The 20,485-nt window shown below is 44.5% G+C and overlaps 1 protein-coding gene across 1 annotated transcript in view; it reads right to left on the reverse strand.

Moving 5' to 3' along the window:
* Nucleotides 1–19,562, reverse strand: part of LOC106596777 (glutamate receptor ionotropic, NMDA 2A) — a 190,448-nt gene extending 170,886 nt beyond the window's left edge. Inside the window, exons 1-4 of the mRNA XM_045711321.1 lie at nt 18,935–19,562; nt 18,075–18,257; nt 8,058–8,297; nt 4,565–4,723 (exon numbers count right to left, since the gene is read on the reverse strand). Of these exons, the coding sequence (XP_045567277.1) occupies nt 4,565–4,723; nt 8,058–8,297; nt 18,075–18,257; nt 18,935–18,952 (600 nt within the window). The 5' untranslated portion in view covers nt 18,953–19,562. The remainder of the gene's footprint in view (nt 1–4,564; nt 4,724–8,057; nt 8,298–18,074; nt 18,258–18,934) is intronic.
* Between the last annotated feature and the right edge of the window lie 923 nt (nt 19,563–20,485).

The raw sequence follows: 20,485 nt of genomic DNA on the forward strand, positions 1-20,485 counted from the left end.
TTGAGAACAGTGTTGTCCTGCTAATTGATTGCATTTTGGAACATTTGCACTTATAGCCTACTGCCGTGTTCGCATTGGTGCGCTTATAATGTGAAGAAATAGCCTAATAGTTTATCAACATTTTAAGCTAAACGTTCTAATCTGCCTAATTGCTTTTAAAAGGTTTTTTGATGCTAGCGGTTGTATTAATTTGGGATCTATCGCATCCCACAACTGTCCCAGAAAATGTTTGGAATATTTATTTTGTGCACAGAAGGACAAGTTGACCAATAGAATAGCTCAACTGGTGTACTATTGGGGATAGTAGATTGACATAGGCTAGTGGTTTTGCTGTTCGTAAGCCTGCTCATCTGATTGGCTGACGAAAAGTAAATGTGGACAGTTCTTCTAACATCTAAGAAGGCATTGTTGCATCAGTAACGTGTCTGTCTTCACGTGTAGCCTACTTCTCAGCTGAAATGCCTGTGAGAAGGACCCGATCACATGATGGCTATTGGCTAAGAAGAATTTATATATCTGAGAGAGCGATGTGAGTGAGAGGTGCTTCGGAGCACGGCGATTGGTAGCTGGAAGTAGGGAATTGTAATTATTATATTCAGCCCAAGGGCACAACGGCCACTTTGGTCACAAAAGGCATGGATTTTTTTAGGTGGCATTACGGCAACACAAGTGGGATGCCGCCGTGAAATTCGAGGCCTAGTGAGACTATTATCAAGTGCTTGTCAAATTGTGAATGAGAGACTGATGAAGTGTGTACAGCCTGCGCAAAAAAAACAAAGCAGAGCTCCGGCCTTTCATGCGACTTTTTTCAAATCTTCATTAGTCGCATCATGCAGCCTTAGAATGTATACAAAATCAAAACATATAGCCCAATGTTTGTATCACAACTAAAGTTGCATAAGTAACAGTTTCTTTGTTAACCGCTTAACACAGAATAGCTGCATGTGATCACTCCCTCAAATCGTTTAGAGAAAATATCCTTTATATTTTATTCAGCTATGTTCTATTGTCTTATTATCGTACTATAAAATAAAATAAAACACTATCAAATAAAATATTAAATAATGTCACTGAATTCTAAGCAAATCTTGTCTGCTAAATGAACAAGTGTAGCCCACAAACATATGGCATAGCCAGATCAGGGCCTAACATAAGGACAACTCAGAGTATACTATTCTATTCTTCTGAAATAGACTACATTTTCTTCATATCATGTTTATTTAGACCTGTCTAAAATAAATAATGGATTTATTGTGTAGGATATTATTGTGTAGGATATATTACATGGACTTAGACTTTTTAAAATGCAGATGTTCCAAAGCTTTTAACTGTAAAGTCTACATCTGTTGTATTCTGTGCATGTGACAGATGGATTTCAGCTTTGAGTAGCTAGGCTACCTCCACCATTATACTTTCACCCTCAAACCACTTCACATCAGTGTTTAGTGAGGAACACAAACAGAGAGAGAAAGATCTGTCATGACTCTCCTGTGAGGATATGAAGGATTCAAGTTACAGTGAGTCCACTCTACAGCTCTCTCTCTCTCTCCCGCAGAGGGGGGAGAGGGGTGAAGTTGGCCATTTTATGACGGTCGTAAATAACTTGTAGAAACTCTGCCTTTGGGCTCTGCAGGATGGAGGGGAAAGAAACCTTTTGTTACAAAGATATTGTTCCTGCCAAAAATACAACATCAAAAGGCTGGATAATGAAACAATATTTCTGTGATCCAAACATTGTGTCACGTCCTGACCATAGTAAGATGTTATTTTCTATGGTAGAGTAGGTCAGGGCGTGACAGGGGGTGTTTTTCTTCATGTTCATGTTCTAGTTTTGTATTTCTATGTTGGTTTTGTTTGGGATGATCTCCAATTAGAGGCAGCTGGTCCTCGTTGTCTCTAATTGGAGATCATACTTAAGTAGGGTTTTTTTCCACCTGGGTTTGTGGGAGATTAGTTTTGAGTGGTGTCTGTTTCACCTCTGCGCCACGGTTTGTTGTTTTTTTGTCATTCAAGTTTATTTATGTATTGCATAGTTTCACAGTATAAATAAAATGTGGAACGACACACACGCTGCACTTAGGTCCGCTCATTCCTACAACAACCGTGACACATTGGGAATGGTCCGTGGGTACATAAAGAATTACCATGTCCAACAGTTGTTGTTTTGTGATATCATGAAGGACGGTACAACTAAATAACTGTACCTCTACAAATGTATGCGTCCCAGTTATCAGAGGCACATCTAAATGTTGTGGAACTTACATCATTAAATATGAAACTATTTGTGAGAAGATGTAATGTGATGTTAGCCTTCTAAATGAGAGAATTGTTTTTCATATAAAGTCTTAACCAGTCAGTGACCACACCCACATGAGCACAGACATTATGTCGGCGTCATGGAACGCCCCTTTTGCCAGAGTGCATAAAACCCCTCGTGAAGAATTAACATATAAGACCAAGCAGGCGGACGGTGTTGAACCGGACGTCACGAATGGTTAGACTCTATGAGACTAGAAAAACGTGGAGCGTGGCTGAGCGTTGAAATGGTAGGAATTTAATTCTCTAGAGACCAGTACATTGCCGGGTTGCTACGGATGTGTAAAATGGTTCCAGCTCTACATTAGACCAGCGGGACCGACAGCGTGAGCTGAAAGGTACGGAATGGTTGAAACTCTCTCTCGAAGAAGAAGAAGAAGAAGAAGGAGAAGACTACACAGGAACATTCAGTCTGCAGCTGTTTAAGTACTTTAGTCTAGTAAACTCGGCCTGAAGACAAGAAGACAAAGAACAATTTCCTCTCACCACTATAGATACCTCTATTCTAATGAACAGAGCCCGCTGAACAATGCGGGGTAGACCTCTGGAGGATCCATTCTCACAGACACTCTGAAAATCAAGAAGATACATAGGACATGGTGACCTCTGGTGGACAACCAGAGACTTTCTGTAGAATTACTCCCTGTAGATGAATTGAGTATTTTACAACAGAGAGACAGCAAAGACATACACACGTAAATATGTACATTGCAATTCATTCGAATGAGCAGCCGTTCATGTGCAAAGAATTCGCATTTCCATGAGCGTAGTTATCAGCTTTATGAACAATTGTGGAAATCCTTTCCTCTCTTTTGAATCCGCCATTTTGTGTAACAAGCCGTCATATCGGTTTAGTCCACTAGGGACTTTTCATTACATTGTGCAGTAATCAATGTGTAAGCTGTCCTGTTTTTTTGTGTTTATGTAATTCTGTGTGATTATTTAGTTAGTAAATAAATGATTAAGTCAGTGTGTATATCGCTGATTCATCATTTATGTTAGGGTTTGTGCAGATATCCTAGAATTTTTTGACATTCAGAATGAGACTCGAGATAAATAAGAATTAACGAATTGTCTGTGACTAATGGAAGATATATTTATATCTTTAGAGTTCAGTCGGGAAACGGTAACACGTTAAATAACTTTTACCGTGGTGCCCCAGATTACTACTTAATTAATTGTTATATGATTAATTGAATCGCATAATAATTTAACCTGATATGTAATTATTTCATAAAATAACAGTCAAACAACATTAAATGATAGTCAAGACACAACAGACCATTTTACTTTGAGCTATATTAGCATTATAGCTAGGCTACTTCCACCATTTAACTTTGAGCTACCATTAGCATAATAGCTAGGCTACTTCCACCATTTTAATTTGAGTTACCATTAGCATTATAGCTAGGCTACTTCCACCATTTTACTATGAGCTACCATTAGCATTATAGCTAAGCTACTTCCACCATTTTACTTTGATATACCATTAGCATTATATCTAGGCTACTTCCACCATTTTAATTTGAGCTACCATTACCATTATAGCTAGGCTACTTCCACCATTTTAATTTGAGTTACCATTAGCATTATAGCTAGGCTACTTCCACCATTTTCCTATGAGCTACCATTAGCATTATAGCTAGGCTACTTCCACCATTTTACTGTGAGCTACCATTAGCATTATAGCTAGGCTACTTCCACCATTTTACTGTGAGCTACCATTAGCATTATAGCTAGGCTACTTCCACCGTTTTTCTTTCACCCTCTCCGACTACTTCACTACAGTGTCTAGTGAGGAGCACAAACGGAGAGAGAAAGACACCTATATGATCTAGATAACCACTGAATACATAAAATGGTGGTAACTTAACTAGGTTTAACTCTCACCATCTTACTTCAGATAACTAACCTTACAACTTGCTCTAAGTAGTAAGTAGTATACTGTAAGCAATAATCATTTGTAAACCACACAGGAAAACACACAAAAAAATGTCTACCTGGTAAAAAAGAGCAAAGTTCACCCTGTTACATTACAAACTGTTTCAAATCGGTGGAGAGTGAAGAACACAGAGAAATGAAGAGCAGAAACTGAAAGAGAGGTAGAGTAGAGAGAGAACAGAGAAGACAGAAAGCCAGTATAATGAGGAGGAAGTAGAACTCTGAGGAAAGAGAGGTAGAGAAGAGAGAGAACAGAGAAGAAAGGAAGCCAGTGTAATGAGGAGGAAGTAGAACTCTGTGTTCTGACCTTATCTGCCATGATCATGGAGGATCCCCCGTACACCCCCAGGACAGGAAGTGATGTTTGAGAGGACAGGAAGTCCAGGATCTGAGAGATAGCTTCCTGGTCCGACCCGTCAGCGAAGACAAGACCATGGAGAGGCTTCTTCTGGAGCAGCTCACACACCTGTTATCAAACACACAGGTAGGTGTTATATACACAGGTAGGTGTTATAGACAAAGGTAGGTGTTATAGACAAAGGTAGGTGTCATAGACACAGGTAGGTGTTATATGTAGGTAGGTGTTATACACACAGGTAGGTGTTAAACACGGGTAGGTGTTATATACACGGGTAGGTGTTATATACACAGGTAGATGTTATACACACAGGAAGGTTTTTATACAGGTAGCTGAAACAAACAGGTAGGTGTTATACACAGGTAGGTGTAATACACAGGTAGGTGTTATACACAGGTAGGTGTTATACACAGGTAGGTGTTATACACGGGTAGGTATTATATACACGGGTAGGTATTATACACACAGGTAGGTGTTATACACACACAGGTATGTGTTGTACACAGGTAGGTGTTATATACACAGGTAGATGTTATATACAGGTAGGTGTTATACACAGGTAGGTGTTATACACAGGTGGGTATTATACACAGGTAGGTATTATACACATACGTATGTGTTATACACGGGTAGGTATTATACACACAGGTAGGTATTATACACACACAGGTATGTTTTATACACAGGTAGGAGTTATACACAGGTAGATGTTATACAGGTAGGTGTTATACACAGGTAGGTGTTATACACATACGTATGTGTTATATACACAGGTAAGTATTATACACACAGGTAGGTCTTTTTACAGGTAGGTGTAATAAACACAGGTATGTGTTATTTACACAGGTAGGTGTTATACACAGGTAGGTGTTAAACACAGGTAGGTGTTATACACACAGGTATGTGTTATACACGGGTAGGTGTTATACACACAGGTATGTGTTATACACGGGTAGGTGTTATATACACAGGTAGGTTTTCATACAGGTAGGTTTATAAATACATGTAGGATGTTATATACAGGTAGTTGTTATAAACACAGGTAGGTGTTATACACACAGGTATGTGTTATACACGGGTAGGTGTTATATACACAGGTAGGTTTTTATACAGGTAGGTTTATAAACACATGTAGGATGTTATATACAGGTAGTTGTTATAAACACAGGTAGGTGTTATACACACAGGTAGATGCTATATACAGGTAGGTGTTATATACGGGTAGGTGTTATATACGGGTAGGTGTTATATACGGGTAGGTATTATACACACAGGTAGGTGTTATATACAGGTAGGTGTTATACACACGTAGGTGTTATACACACAGGTAGGTGTACATGCGGGTAGGTGTTGTACGCGGGTAGGTGTTATACACACAGGTAGATGTTATATACAGGTAGGTGTTATATACGGGTAGGTGTTATATATGGGTAGGTATTATACACACAGGTAGGTATATATACAGGTAGGTGTTATACACACGTAGGTGTTATACACACAGGTAGGTGTACATGCGGGTAGGTGTTGTACGCGGGTAGGTGTTATACACAGGTAATTAAAGTTATCTGTGACGGTCGTCAAAAGGAGTAGACCAAGGTGCAGCGTGTTGAGTGCTCATGATAAATATTTATTTAAACTCAGAACACTAAAGCAAAACAACAAATAACGGAAAACGATCGTCACATTCTGCAGGCTTGCCCACCCCACATCACACCCTGACCTAACCCCAAAAAAAGGGAAAATAAACAGCAATCTAAGGTCAGGGCGTGATAGTATGCCCCCCCGCAAACCTGAGCCTATAGGGAAGGGCCCGGGTGGGCATCTACTCTTGGCGGCGGCTCTGGTTTGGGGCGTAGCCCACACTCCGCCCGCTGATCCCTCCGTTCTTGTGTCTCCGGAGGAACCAGACCGTGGATCATCACCGGAGGCTCAGAACTGGAAACCCCCACTGGAGGTTCTGGACTGCAGACCGCCGCTGAAGACTCTGGACTGCAGACCGCCGCTGAAGACTCTGGACTGCAGACCGCTGCTGAAGACTCTGGACTGCAGACCTCCGCTGAAGACTCTGGACTGCAGACCACCACTGGAGGTTCCGGACTAGAGGCCGTCGCTGGAGGTTTCGGACTGGAGGCCGTCGCTGGAGGTTCCGGACTGTAGGCCGTCTCAGGAGGTTCCGGACTGTAGACCGTCTCAGGAGGTTCCGGACTGCAGGCCGTCACAGGAGGTTCCGGACTGTAAACTGTCGCCGGAAGCTCTGGACTGGGAACTGTCGCCGGAAGCTCTGGACTGGGAACTGTCGCCGGAAGCTCTGGACTGGGAACTGTCGCCGGAAGCTCTGGACTGGGAACTGCCGCCGGAAGCACTGGACTGGGAACTGTCGCCGGAAGCACTGGACTGGGAACTGTCGCCGGAAGCTCTGGACTGGGAACTGTCGCCGGAAGCTCTGGACTGGGCATGCGCACTGAAGGCCTAGTGCGTGGAGCCGGGACAGGTGGCACCAGACTGGTGACACGCATTTCAGGGCGAATGCGAGGAGTAGGCACAGGACGTACCGGGCTGTTGAGACGTACTGGAGACCTGGTGTGTATAGCCGGTATCAATTGTTCCGGAACTTCCACACACTTCTAGGACGTGTACGGGGAGCTGACTCAGGTGGCACCAAACTGACGACACGTTCCTTTGGGAAAAACTTGTGCATCCTCAACCAACTCAACAACTCTCCTATTTCTCTCTTCTCCAAATTCTCCCTTTTGTCACGGATTGGCTCTGGTTCACTCCTCGGCTCCGCCGACTGCTCCATGTGCCCCCCCAAAATTTTTTTATTGGGGTTTCTGTAGCCTTCCTTCCCGACTTCGTAGCTGTCCCTCCTTCGCTGCTTTCGCCTGCTTCCCTGGCAGGCTCTTTTCTCCTGCCACTATTTCTTCCAAAGTCCATGATATATTCCTCCTAATCTCCTAAAAAGTCCACTGGTCCAGCCCACGCTGCTTGGTCATATTGAGGTGGGATCTTCTGTGACGATCGTCAAAAGGAGTAGACCAAGGTGCAGCGTGTTGAGTGCTCATGATAAATATGTATTTAAACTCAGAACACTAAAGCAAAACAACAAATAACGGACAACGAACATCACGTTCTGCAGGCTTTACAGAGCTGTGCAAAAACAAGATCCCACAACAGAAGGAGGGAAAAGGGCTGCCTAAGTATGATTCCTAATCAGAGACAACGATAGACAGCTGCCTCTGATTAGGAACCATACTCGGCTCAACACAAAGAAATACAAAACATAGACTGGCATAGAATGCCCACCCCACATCACACCCTGACCTAACCCCAAAAAAGGGAAAATAAACGGCAATCTAAGGTCAGGGCGTGACATTATCCCACATGCAAGTCCACCTACCCAACATTCTGGTTTGTAACCTACAGAACCCCCTCCCCTACCTACCTGTGTGATGACAGTCTTGGGGTCTGTCTGGTTGATTCTCAGGATGGTGACAGTCAGCTCCACAGGGTCGTCGTTCCGCCTCACCGGGATTATATCCTGGTCACTGATTGGCCGCGTCTGACCCAAGATCACCCCCACACTTAGCCCAGGTGGCTTCTGGGCCGCTGCTGGTACACTGATCTGGGAAAGCAGGGCTGGGAGGGTGAGGAGGACCCAGCCCAAACGGCCCATACTGGAACCCTGTAGAACACACAGTTACTGATCAGATTTCAGATTCCACTGGAACCCTGTAAAACACACAGTTACTGATCAGATTTCAGATTCCAGTCAGCGGTGACCTTGGACAGAGCAACAACTCACTCCCACTGACTGGCCGTAACACACACACACACACACACACACACACACACACACACACACACACACACACACACACACACACACACACACACACACACACACGAACACACACACACAGACACGAGTATGTGGCATGCGATAGGTCACCCCTCCTAATCAATAGTAGCTTGGTGATTGGAGGTGGTAGATAAGTAATTGATTGATGAAGGCTGGCTCAGTGAGTTAGGTATTTGATTGATGGAGCCTGGCTCTGTGAGTTAGGTATTTGATTGATGGAGCCTAGCTCTGTGAATTAGGTATTTCATTGATGGAGCCTGGCTCTGTGAGGTAGGTAGGTCATTGATTGATTGAGCCTGGCTCTGTGAGTTAGGTATTTGATTGATGGAGCCTAGCTCTGTGAGTTAGGTATTTGATTGATGGAGCCTGGCTCTGTGAGGTAGGTAGGTCATTGATTGATGGAGCCTGGCTCCATGCTCTCTCTCTCTCATGCTCCCACTCTACCTTTCTCTCCCCTGTCTGTCTGACTCCCTCTACAGTAACCCAGTAGACTGTATCCCTCTAAACCTTTCTCTCCCCTGTCTGTCTGACTCCCTCTACAGTAACCCAGTAGACTGTATCCCTCTAAACCTTTCTCTCCCTGTCTGTCTGACTCCCTCTACAGTAACCCAGTAGACTGTATCCCTCTAAACCTTTCTCTCCCCTGTCTGTCTGACTCCCTCTACAGTAACCCAGTAGACTGTATCCCTCTAAACCTTTCTCTCCCTGTCTGTCTGACTCCCTCTACAGTAACCCAGTAGACTGTATCCCTCTAAACCTTTCTCTCCCCTGTCTGTCTGACTCCCTCTACAGTAACCCAGTAGACTGTATCCCTCTAAACCTTTCTCTCCCTGTCTGTCTGACTCCCTCTACAGTAACCCAGTAGACTGTATCCCTCTAAACCTTTCTCTCCCTGTCTGTCTGACTCCCTCTACAGTAACCCAGTAGACTGTATCCCTCTAAACCTTTCTCTCCCTGTCTGTCTGACTCCCTCTACAGTAACCCAGTAGACTGTATCCCTCTAAACCTTTCTCTCCCTGTCTGTCTGACTCCCTCTACAGTAACCCAGTAGACTGTATCCCTCTAAACCTTTCTCTCCCTGTCTGTCTGACTCCCTCTACAGTAACCCAGTAGACTGTATCCCTCTAAACCTTTCTCTCCCTGTCTGTCTGACTCCCTCTACAGTAACCCAGTAGACTGTATCCCTCTAAACCTTTCTCTCCCTGTCTGTCTGACTCCCTCTACAGTAACCCAGTAGACTGTATCCCTCTAAACCTTTCTCTCCCCTGTCTGTCTGACTCCCTCTACAGTAGACTGTATCCCTCTAAACCTTTCTCTCCACCATCTATCAACATATTGTCTAGAACCCTGACCCTGTCCCATCCTTCTATAGTTTACTGGTTTAGAGACAGCTGTTATACTAGTTGTATAGTAACTGCTCTGGGAACAGAGTGGGAGGTGGACCGAATCTTAATCACTGACTCTTAATTAAATCAACCAGCTGAACAGAATAATTGTATAATAATTGAATCTGTCCATCAATTAACTGCCTGGTTATTAATGATTATTTATAAACCATCACAACTGTTTGGCTGTTAGACTGATATCATATTGTAACAGTTTATTCACATCATATTTTATCAATTAGTTTATATAATATTTTCATCATGGAATTTAAAATGATGTTTTTCCATAAAGCGATCAGACCAATGAATATCTGGGGCCGTGTGACACGTCGTTTCGAGTCGTATTTGTCCCCGGGGCGTCTGGTTGGGTATTAGGGCTGTGTGTGTGTGTGTGTGTGTGTGTGTGTGTGTGTGTGTGTGTGTGTGTCAAGGCTGTTAGGGCCATAGCCTCTCCTCCTCTCTCGTGTTAGTTAGCGGGACTAAAGGAAGCCATTGGTGGAAGCAATTTGGTGGGAGATGCCTCCAGCTCATTGGACCATTAGATGTTCACTGTGAATAAATGTTCTCTCTCTCTTTCTCTCCATCCCTCTCGCTCCATCTGTCTGAATTTACTCCTTCGCTCTCCTCTCTCTCTCTCTCTCTCTCTCTCTCTTTCTCTCTCCCTCTCCCCCTCTCCCTCTCTCTCTCCCTCTCTCCCTCTCTCTCTCTCTTTCCCCCTCTCCCTCTCCCCCTCTCCCTCTCTCCCTCTCTCTCTCTCTCTCTTTCCCCCTCTCCCTCTCTCTCTCTCCCTCTCTCTCGGCCTAATTGTCTCCTCTCTTCACACCCTGTCTAATTAGGACATTAGTTAGCCAGCCGGCACTCTGCTCTTTCTGTTTATCCCTCCCCTGTTCCTCTCCTCCTCCTCTCCTTAGTTTTTACTGCCCTACTGCCTCTGACCACGCCCCTGGCAGCCTCCAGCAGCAGAGTCACTTAGCATACGTCGTTAAATGATCTGCCACTCCGCTTGCGTCACAGAGCATTAGCGTCAGCGCTAGCCGATGGGCCCCGTTCACACACACTTCCAGTGGAGTTAATAGCATCAGCGCTACACTAACAGACATTAGCAACCGCTCGTAGTCACTTCTCATAGCGTTAGCGTCAGCGCAAGCCGATGGGCCCCCGTTTAAACTCACTTCCCATGCTACGCTATTAGCCACCGCTACGCTAACAGACATTAGCTACCGCTCGTAGTCACTTCTCATAGCATTAGCGTCAGCACTAGCCGATGGGGCCCCGTTTACACTCACTTCCCATGCAACGCTATTAGCCACCGCTACGCTAACTAATCATAGTGTTAGCTTCATTGCTAAAAGGCATGATTCCCTACTACAGTCACTACCCATAGAGTTAGTTGTTTTTTATAGCCTAGGGGGTGTAATCATAGACTGACATGTAGAATGATATCTGATGTCTGTGTTGTCTAGCAGAGATCTGTCATCTCACTTTTAACATGTATGACCTTTTACAATGTAGCATAAACACAAACCATTCATGAAGTTTTCATCTGATGTTCCAACAATCACTTCCTGTAGGATACCCGCAGACGTTCGTCACAAAAATAATTCCAGTATCCAGACAGAGCACTGTGCACCCTCAACGTGATACATTTCAATGTTTAACTTTTTAAATTTTTCGATTTAAATCTTTATTTAAACTAGGCAAGTCAGTTCAAGAATTAATTGTTATTTACGACGGCCTACACAGGCCGAACCCAGGCGACGCCCTATGGGACTCCAAATCATGGCCAGATGAGATACAGAATGGTAGGGGACAGCTGTTATAAAACACATAGCTGTATTTTAATTACATTCTGCCATTGTCATTAGGCCTACGACTTGAAGCCTGAATTGATGAGTCCACTGCTGTCCGCTCGTGCCTCTATCTCAGACACTCATCTCCGCCTTGGCAAAATGGAAGTGTTCTTGTCGAACCACAACAACATTTGGAGCGTATTCCACCCAGTTTCATGCCCATTATAAGGCTGCGTTGAGACAATGACTTATCAATGACCCAAGCCCATTATAAGGCTGCGTTGAGACAATGACTTATCAATGACCCAAGCCCATTATAAGGAGGCGTTGAGACAATGACTTATCAATGACCCAAGCCCATTATAAGGCTGCGTTGAGACAATGACTTATCAATGACCCAAGCCCAGCTCAGTTAATCCCTACCATTGTGTCGCTGACTTGTCATAATGCTTCAGCAAAATTTACATTATCCCAGGGGCATTGGAAGGCACAATGTAAGTAACCTAATTTATGTCACTCTAACTGCCCTGAATGCCTCTACTGATCCTACAGCTATTGTATGCAGTAATCATGTGCCTATGAACCAGCATTATACTGTTAGCACTGAGGTCGTGTACTCGAGTAGGAAGTCCACTGTGTGCAGCTCACCCGGCACTAACATAAATAACATGAGCATGTCTACTTCTGTTAAGCTTCCCAGTAAAGCAATGAAAACAAGCAAGCATCCCAGAAAAGTGCTAAAAAATAGCCCACGTTAACATGTGTAGCTTAAAAAACAAGGTTCATGAAATCAATAACTTGCTAGTAACAGATAACATTCATATTATGACTATCTCTGAAACTCACACAGATAATACCTTTGACGATACAGTGGTGTCAATACATGGTTATAACATCTACCGAAAAGACAGAAATGCCAATGGGGGGCGGTGTCACGGTCTATATTCAGAACCACATTTCTGTAAAGCTTAGAGATGACCTCATGTTAAATACTGTTGAAGTAATATGGCTACAGGTTCATCTGCCTCACCTAAAGCCCATTCTGGTGGGAAGCTGCTATAGACCAAGTGTTAACAGTCAATATCTGGATAATATGTGTGAAATGCTTGATAATGTATGTGATATCAACAGAGAAGTATATTTTCTGGGTGATTTAAATATTGACTGGCTTTCAACAAGCTGCCCACTCAAGAAAAAGCTTCAAACTATAACTAGTAACTGCAAGCCGGTTCAGGTTATCAGACAACAGACCAGCGTTGTTACAAACAGCACAGGAATTAAATCATCAACATGTATTGATCACATCTTTACTAATTCTGCAGAAATGTGCTTGAAAGCAGTATCCAAATCCATTGGATGTAGTGATCACAACATAGTAGCCATATCTAGGAACACCAAAGTTCCAAAGACTTGGCCTAATATAGTGTTTAAGAGGTCATACATTAAGTTTTGTAGTAATTCATATGTTGCTGATGTAAAGAATATTTGCTGGTCTGTGGTGTTTAATGAGGAGCAACCAGATGCTGCACTTGACACATTTATGAAATTGCTTATTCCAGTTACTAATGAGCATGCACCCATTAAGAAAATGACTGTAGAAACTGTTCAAATCCCCTTGGATTGATGAGGAATTTAAACATTTTTATGGTTGAGAAAGATGAGGCAACAGGAATGGCAAACAGGTCTGGCTGCACAACCGATTGGAAAAGGTAGTGCAAATTGAGAAATCATGTGACTATGAAACAAAGATAAATGATATAAAGAATGATATTAAAAAGCTTTGGAGCACCTTAAATGAAGTTTTGGCCAAAAAAGGCAAATTCAGCTTCATCATTCATTGAATCAGATGGCTCATTCATCACAAAACCCACTGATATTGCCAATTACTTTAATGTTTTTTTAATTGGCAAGATTATCAAACTTAGGCATAACATGCCAGCAACAAATGCTGACACTACACATCCAAGTATATCTGACCAAATTATGAAAGAAAAGCATTGTAATTTTGAATTCTGTAAAAGTGAGTGTGGAATAGTTTAAAAAAATTATTGGGGTGTATCAACAATGTCAAGCCACAGGGGTCTGACAACTTGGACAGAACATTACTGAGGATAATAGCCTAAACCTCAACTAAATCTTGTAATGAATAATGTAGAAATTGAGCAAGTTGAGGTGACTAAACTGCTTGGAGTAAACCTGGATTGTAAACTGTCACGGTCAAAACATATTGATACAACAGTAGCTAAGATGGGGAGAAGTCTGTCCATAATAAAGTGCTTCTCTGCCATCTTAACAGCAAGGCAGGTCCTACAGGCCCTAGTTTTGTCCCACCTGGAATACTGTTCAGTCGTGTGGTCAGGTGCCACAAAGAGGGACCTAGGAACATTACAATTGGCTCAGAACAGGGCAGCACGGCTGGCCCTTGGATGTACACAGAGAGCTAACATTGAACACAGGAACCAATAATACTAACAACCACATCTTCCCTTGGCATTGGACCACTGAAGACATGAAACACATCTTCCTTGGCATTGGACCACTGAAGACAGGAAACACATCTTCCTTGGCATTGGACCACTGAAGACAGGAAACACATCTTCCCTTGGCATTGGACCACTGAAGACATGAAACACATCTTCCCTTGGCATTGGACGACTGAAGACATGAAACACAACTTCCTTGGCATTGGACCACTGAAGACAGGAAACACATCTTCCCTTGGCATTGGACCACTGAAGACATGAACCACAACTTCCCTTGGCATTGGACCACTGAAGACAGGAAACACATCTTCCCTCGGCATTGGACCACTGAAGACATGAACCACAACTTCCCTTGGCATTGGACCACTGAAGACAGGAAACACATCTTCCCTTGGCATTGGACCACTGAAGACATGAACCACAACTTCCCTTGGCATTGGACCACTGAAGACAGGAACCACCGGCTCAGTGTGATGAGAGGGAACTGACGGCTAATTCAATATCTTTATGATGTTCTGTGTGTCTTGTATATTTCACTAAGATTATTAATGTGGCTCCTCAGTTTAGTTTCAATGGGCATGATGATACCTCTGTGTGTGTGTGTGTGTGTGTGTGTGTGTGTGTGTGTGTGTTTTTATTCCTGAAAACACCAAGTCTGTTCTCCAGTCAGTCAGTCCCCCCCCCCCCACCACCAAGCAGAGCAGAGCAGCCGCTAGTTAAAGAGCCTAGTGGCTTTTTCCACATAAATACTTCAGTAAGCTACAAAACAGTCACTTCTGCCACTTTGGGGTTGTGTGTGTGTGTGTGTGTGTGTGTGTGTGTGTGTGTGTGTGTGTGTGTGTGTGTGTGTGTGTGTGTGTGTGTGTGTGTATGTCACACCGCGTGTGTGTGTAGATATGTTGTACACACACACACACACACACACACACACACACACACACACACACACACACACACACACACACACATATCTACACACACACACACACACACACACACACACACACACAGCTACCAACACAGGACGTGAGCAGTGAGAATGGACCAGCTGTTTAAACCAACGTGTAAGACAGGGGTCAGCAACACGGGATTTTAGTTCGGGGTCATAAAATACTTTAAAAACAACGTAAAGTATTCCCAGGCATAAAAACCTGTGATGTGATGGTGTCTCAATGTCATCAAGGGATGAAATTATTGTTATTTTGAAATATAACCTCTTTCTGGGCATCAATTTGCTGTGTACAAATTATTATAATTAAGTTCCGTCCCCCTGACTATCCGCTCTGACAAAAAATCTGCCCACGGCTGAATCTAGATTCCTACCCTGATGTAAAATCTGCCCACGGCTGAATCTAGATTCCTACCCTGATGTAAAATCTGCCCACGGCTAAATCTAGATTGCTACCCTGATGTAAAATCTGCCCACGGCTGAATCTAGATTCCTACCCTGATGTAAAATCTGCCCACGGCTGAATCTAGATTCCTACCCTGATGTAAAATCTGCCCACGGCTAAATCTAGATTCCTACCCTGATGTAAAATCTGCCCACGGCTGAATCTAGATTCCTACCCTGATGTAAAATCTGCCCACGGCTGAATCTAGATTCCTACCCTGATGTAAAATCTGCCCACGGCTGAATCTAGATTCCTACCCTGATGTAAAATCTGCCCACGGCTGAATCTAGATTCCTACCCTGATGTAAAATCTGCATACAGCTGAATCTATTTTTCTACCCCTGATGTAAAATCTGCCCACGGCTGAATCTAGATTCCTACCCTGATGTAAAATCTGCCCACGGCTGAATCTAGATTCCTACCCTGATGTAAAATCTGCCCACGGCTGAATCTAGATTCCTACCCTGATGTAAAATCTGCCCACGGCTGAATCTAGATTCCTACCCTGATGTAAAATCTGCCCACGGCTGAATCTAGATTCCTACCCTGATGTAAAATCTGCATACAGCTGAATCTATTTTTCTACCCCTGATGTAAAATCTGCCCACGGCTGAATCTAGAGTCCTACCCTGATGTAAAATCTGCCCACGGCTGGATCTAGATTCCTACCCTGATGTAAAATCTGCATACAGCTGAATCTATTTTTCTACCCCTGATGTAAAATCTGCCCACGGCTGAATCTAGATTCCTACCCTGATGTAAAATCTCCCCACGGCTAAATCTATTTTCTACCCCTGATGTAAAAGGTTCTATTTCAACCAGCTACTAATTCCCTGTCTAACCTCTGGTCTAACCTCTGGTCTAACCTCTGGTCTAACCTCTGGTCTAACCTCTGGTCTAACCTCTGACCTCTTGTCTAATATCTGGTCTAACCTCTAACCTGTGGTCTAACCTCTGGTCTAACCTCTGGTCTAACCTCTGGTCTAACCTCTGGTCTAACCTCTAACCTCTGGTCTAATCTCTGCTCTAACCTCTAAACTCTGGTCAAACTTCTAACCTCTGGTCTGACCTCTGCTCTAACCTGTAAACTCTAGTCTAACCTCTAACCTCTGGTCTAATCTCTGCTCTAATCTCTAATCTCTAGTCTAACCTCTAATCTCTGGTCTAACCTCTAGTCAAACCTCTGGTCAAACCTCTGGTCAAACCTCTGGCCTAACCTCTGGCCTAACATCTCATCTCTGGTCTAACCTCTGGTCTAACCTCTGGTCTAACCTCTGGTCTAACCTCTAACCTCTGGTCTAACCTCTAACCTCTGGTCTAACCTCTAACCTCTGGTCTAACCTCTGGTCTAACATCTAACCTCTGGTCTAACCTCTAACCTCTGGTCTAAACTCTAACCTCTGGTCTAAACTCTAACCTCTGGTCTAACCTCTGGTCTAACCTCTAACCTCTGGTCTAACCTCTGGTCTAACCTCTAACCTCCTGTCATGGCTGATAGGATACAGCTGTTACATACAAGCGTAGTGCTTGACTTAGGCAGGATCTCACCTGCACTGAATACCGGCATCTCAACGTTTCTACTGCTTGACTTCCTACACCTCTTACAAAATATTAGCTCAAACATATTGTGGAGTTCCTGCACCTAAATATAAACATCACCCGCAGCTATTTCAGTTCAAGTCAAGCACTGTACACACCATACAATACAGTGTGTGTTGTAGAGTTTAACCTCTCAGGATGCCCCCCATGTTCTGTCTCTTACACATACATACACATACAATGAGAGAGGAGAGGAGAGGAGAGGAGAGGAGAGGAGAGGAGAGGAGAGGAGAGGAGAGGAGAGGAGAGGAGAGGAGAGGAGAGGAGAGGAGAGGAGAGGAGAAGAAAAGAGAGGAGAAGAAAAGAGAGGAGAAGAAAAGAGAGGAGAAGAAAAGAGAGGAGAGGAAAAGAGAGGAGAGGAAAAGAGAGAAGGAAAGACAGGAGAAGAAAAGAGAGGAGAGAAGAAAAGAGAGGAGAGGAGAAGAAAAGAGAGGAGAAGAAAAGAGAGGAGAGGAAAAGAGAGAAGGAAAGACAGGAGAAGAAAAGAGAGGAGAGAAGAAAAGAGAGGAGAGGAGAAGAAAAGAGAGGAGAAGAAAAGAGAAGAAAGGAGAGGAGAGGAGAGGAAAAGAGAGGAGAGGCGAGGAGAGGAAAAGAGAGGAAAAGAGAGGAAAAGAGAGGAGGAAGGAGAGGTGATGAGGGGAGGAGGAATGTGTTTCTACAACGTGACTTGGTTGCGCTAAAGCTGAAAGCTGGGATTTTTAGATGTGAATTCATGATGATTTGTCTCATCAGCCAGCCAGCAGCGTCACTAACTCTCTCTGCTGACACACACACAGTGTTTATACAACAGCTCCGCTTAGCGGTGGACACAGTCAGAGCCACGTACATACCGCCCTCTCCTCTCGCTTGCGCGCACGCATACACACTATCTCACTCTCACACACTATCCAGTCCTCATCCCTCTCCTGTATTTTAGGGCCGCAGCAGGCAGGCGGAAGGGCGGACATACCTTCAGTGTCACCATGCGGAGCTGTGGCGGTAGAGTTGGTGTGGCTGAGGTCTGGCTGCATGTCCCTTTGGTCTCCCAGTCATCTTTAACGATAGATACACGGCCCCGCAGCCGCCCGCCCCCACGCGAAGCTCCGGTGCTCACGGCGTCAGCAAACCAACAAGTAAAGTGTTCAAACTTGGTCTGCCGATAAAAAAAAGAATAACGACATTATACAGTGTCAATTACACCGTGGTGTTTGTATGAAATTCCGTGTTGTTATGTTACCAAGACAGACGCAAAACAAGGCTACCCAGTTTTCTCCAGATTGAATGACTCCGTTTCCAAACAGAGGACGCAAAATGCGTCGAAGGTAGGAGGGCTGACTGGGTTCCTAACTGACTGTGTTTCCCTTTCACACGACTAAAACACGAATCCCCTTCCTTCTCACACAAGGAGGTCAAATAAACAGACATCTGTAATCCAGGTGTTTTAATGTAGTTTACTGCCTGATTGGTGTTGGAGGTAGACCCGGGGACACTGGTAACTCTACTAAATATTCCTCTCACGACGTCTCCGTTTTCTGGGTTCTGCCTGGTTGTCATGTTGGTATGTAGGGCATTCCGCAGGTTGGTGGGCAGAGAGAGAGAGCCTAGGGTACTGCCTAGCCTACAGCGAGGGGCTGCTGAGGGGCCGAGGGGAAGGAAGGGGGAGAGAGATTTGGAGCACCGCTCTAGCCTACTTTAGCAGTGAACAAGTGGGTTTTAAAACCATACCATTCTGTCAGCGCGTAGTCCAGTTGTGTCGCATGAATGTAAAAAAAAAAAAAAAAACGACTGTTTTATCGTTAACGTTAGTTAGCTAGCTAGCTTATTACTCACCTCATTTCTGTGCCACATCGCTCCAGAAGCCGAGTTGGAGAGGACATCGCAACCTTCTACTCCATCTGAGCGCCCAGGGAGCCACAACGTCTCATATCCACAAACACATCCGTTGATATCAAGCCCCCCCAAAATAACGCTTAATCCACCTGTTTTTCTTCCCCGGATAAACGGTCAATTCCTCACGGTAAGTCTTCCCGATTACCACACCAGACAGTTTGACAGAAAATAAAAATAAAACAATTAAAATTCGTTAACTATCGTTGGGTTTAAAAAATAATTTGAATCCAAAAAGAAGGTTGGAATCTCCAGGCAGGCAGCTCAACGCGCGGGGTTCCGCAGTGAGAGAGGACAGGTCCACGCACCTCCCCCCATCTCTCTCTCCGCTCCTTAAAGACTGGACGGGGATTCCGTCACATAGGTTGCACACACTCACATTCACACACACATATATATCACTCCCAAACTCACCAACAACAAAAAAAACAAGTGAGCAATGCGGTCAACTTATATATGTGTCAATGGCTAGTTATAGTTTAATATAATCCAACATCATAGTCACCTAAAAAAAAAAAAGGATTTGAAGAAATCTCAGTTGGAGTGGGCACGTCGGTTGGTTTTTCAGGTCGGTGAGAAAGCACAGCTCTCTACCCAGCTCGAGATAACCGCCTACGCTCCGCTGAGCTGCGCAAGGTAGTTTATAGAAATCAGTCTCCTTAATTTAACAGAAACATATGTGTTCTTGAATGGAAGAGAGCGAGAGAGAGGGGGGGGAGGGGTAGAAGGAAGGGAGTCATTTCTTTATTAGTGTGGTCCGTTATATCATATTGAATATCGGCCAACAGCTATCTGATGACGCGGTCGGGTTTGCAATTCTTCACGCCTCAAAACCAACTTCAGCTTACAATTCATCTACATCACAGGCACTTAGCTGTTTCTCTCCTTCCTTCCCTCCCTCCCTCCCTCCCTCCCTCCTTCCTTCCTTCCCTCCCTCCCTCCCTCCCTCCCTCCCTCCCTCCCTCCCTCCCTCCCTCCCTCCCTCCCTCCCTCCCTCACTCACTCACTCACTCACTCTCTCTCCCTCCCTCCCTCTCTCTCCCTCCGTCTCTCCCTCTCTCCCTTTCCCTCCCTCACTCTCTTTCCTCCCTCCCTCACTCTCTTTCCCTCCCTCCCTCACTCACTCACTCACTCACTCACTCACTCACTCACTCACTCACTCACTCACTCACTCACTCTCTTTCCCTCCCTCTCTCTTCCTCACTCTCCCTCTTCACTCTCTTTCCCTCCCTCTCTCCCTCCGTCTCTCCCTCACCCCCTTTCCCTCCCTCTCTCTTCCTCACTCTCTTTCACTCCCTCTCCCTCGCTCTCTTTCCCTCCCTCTCACTCACTCCCTCCCTCCCTCTCTCCAACACTCTCTTTCCCTCTCCCTCTCTCCCTCCCTCTCTCCCTCACTGTATTTCCATCCCTCTCCCTCCCTCTCTCTATTTCTCTTTCTCTCTCTCCCTCCCTCTCTCTCTCTCTACCTCAATCTCTTTCTCTCTCTCTAATAAA

This window comes from Salmo salar, chromosome ssa02 (assembly GCF_905237065.1).
Source record: "Salmo salar chromosome ssa02, Ssal_v3.1, whole genome shotgun sequence".
In the NCBI taxonomy this organism is placed as follows: Eukaryota; Metazoa; Chordata; class Actinopteri; order Salmoniformes; family Salmonidae; genus Salmo; species Salmo salar.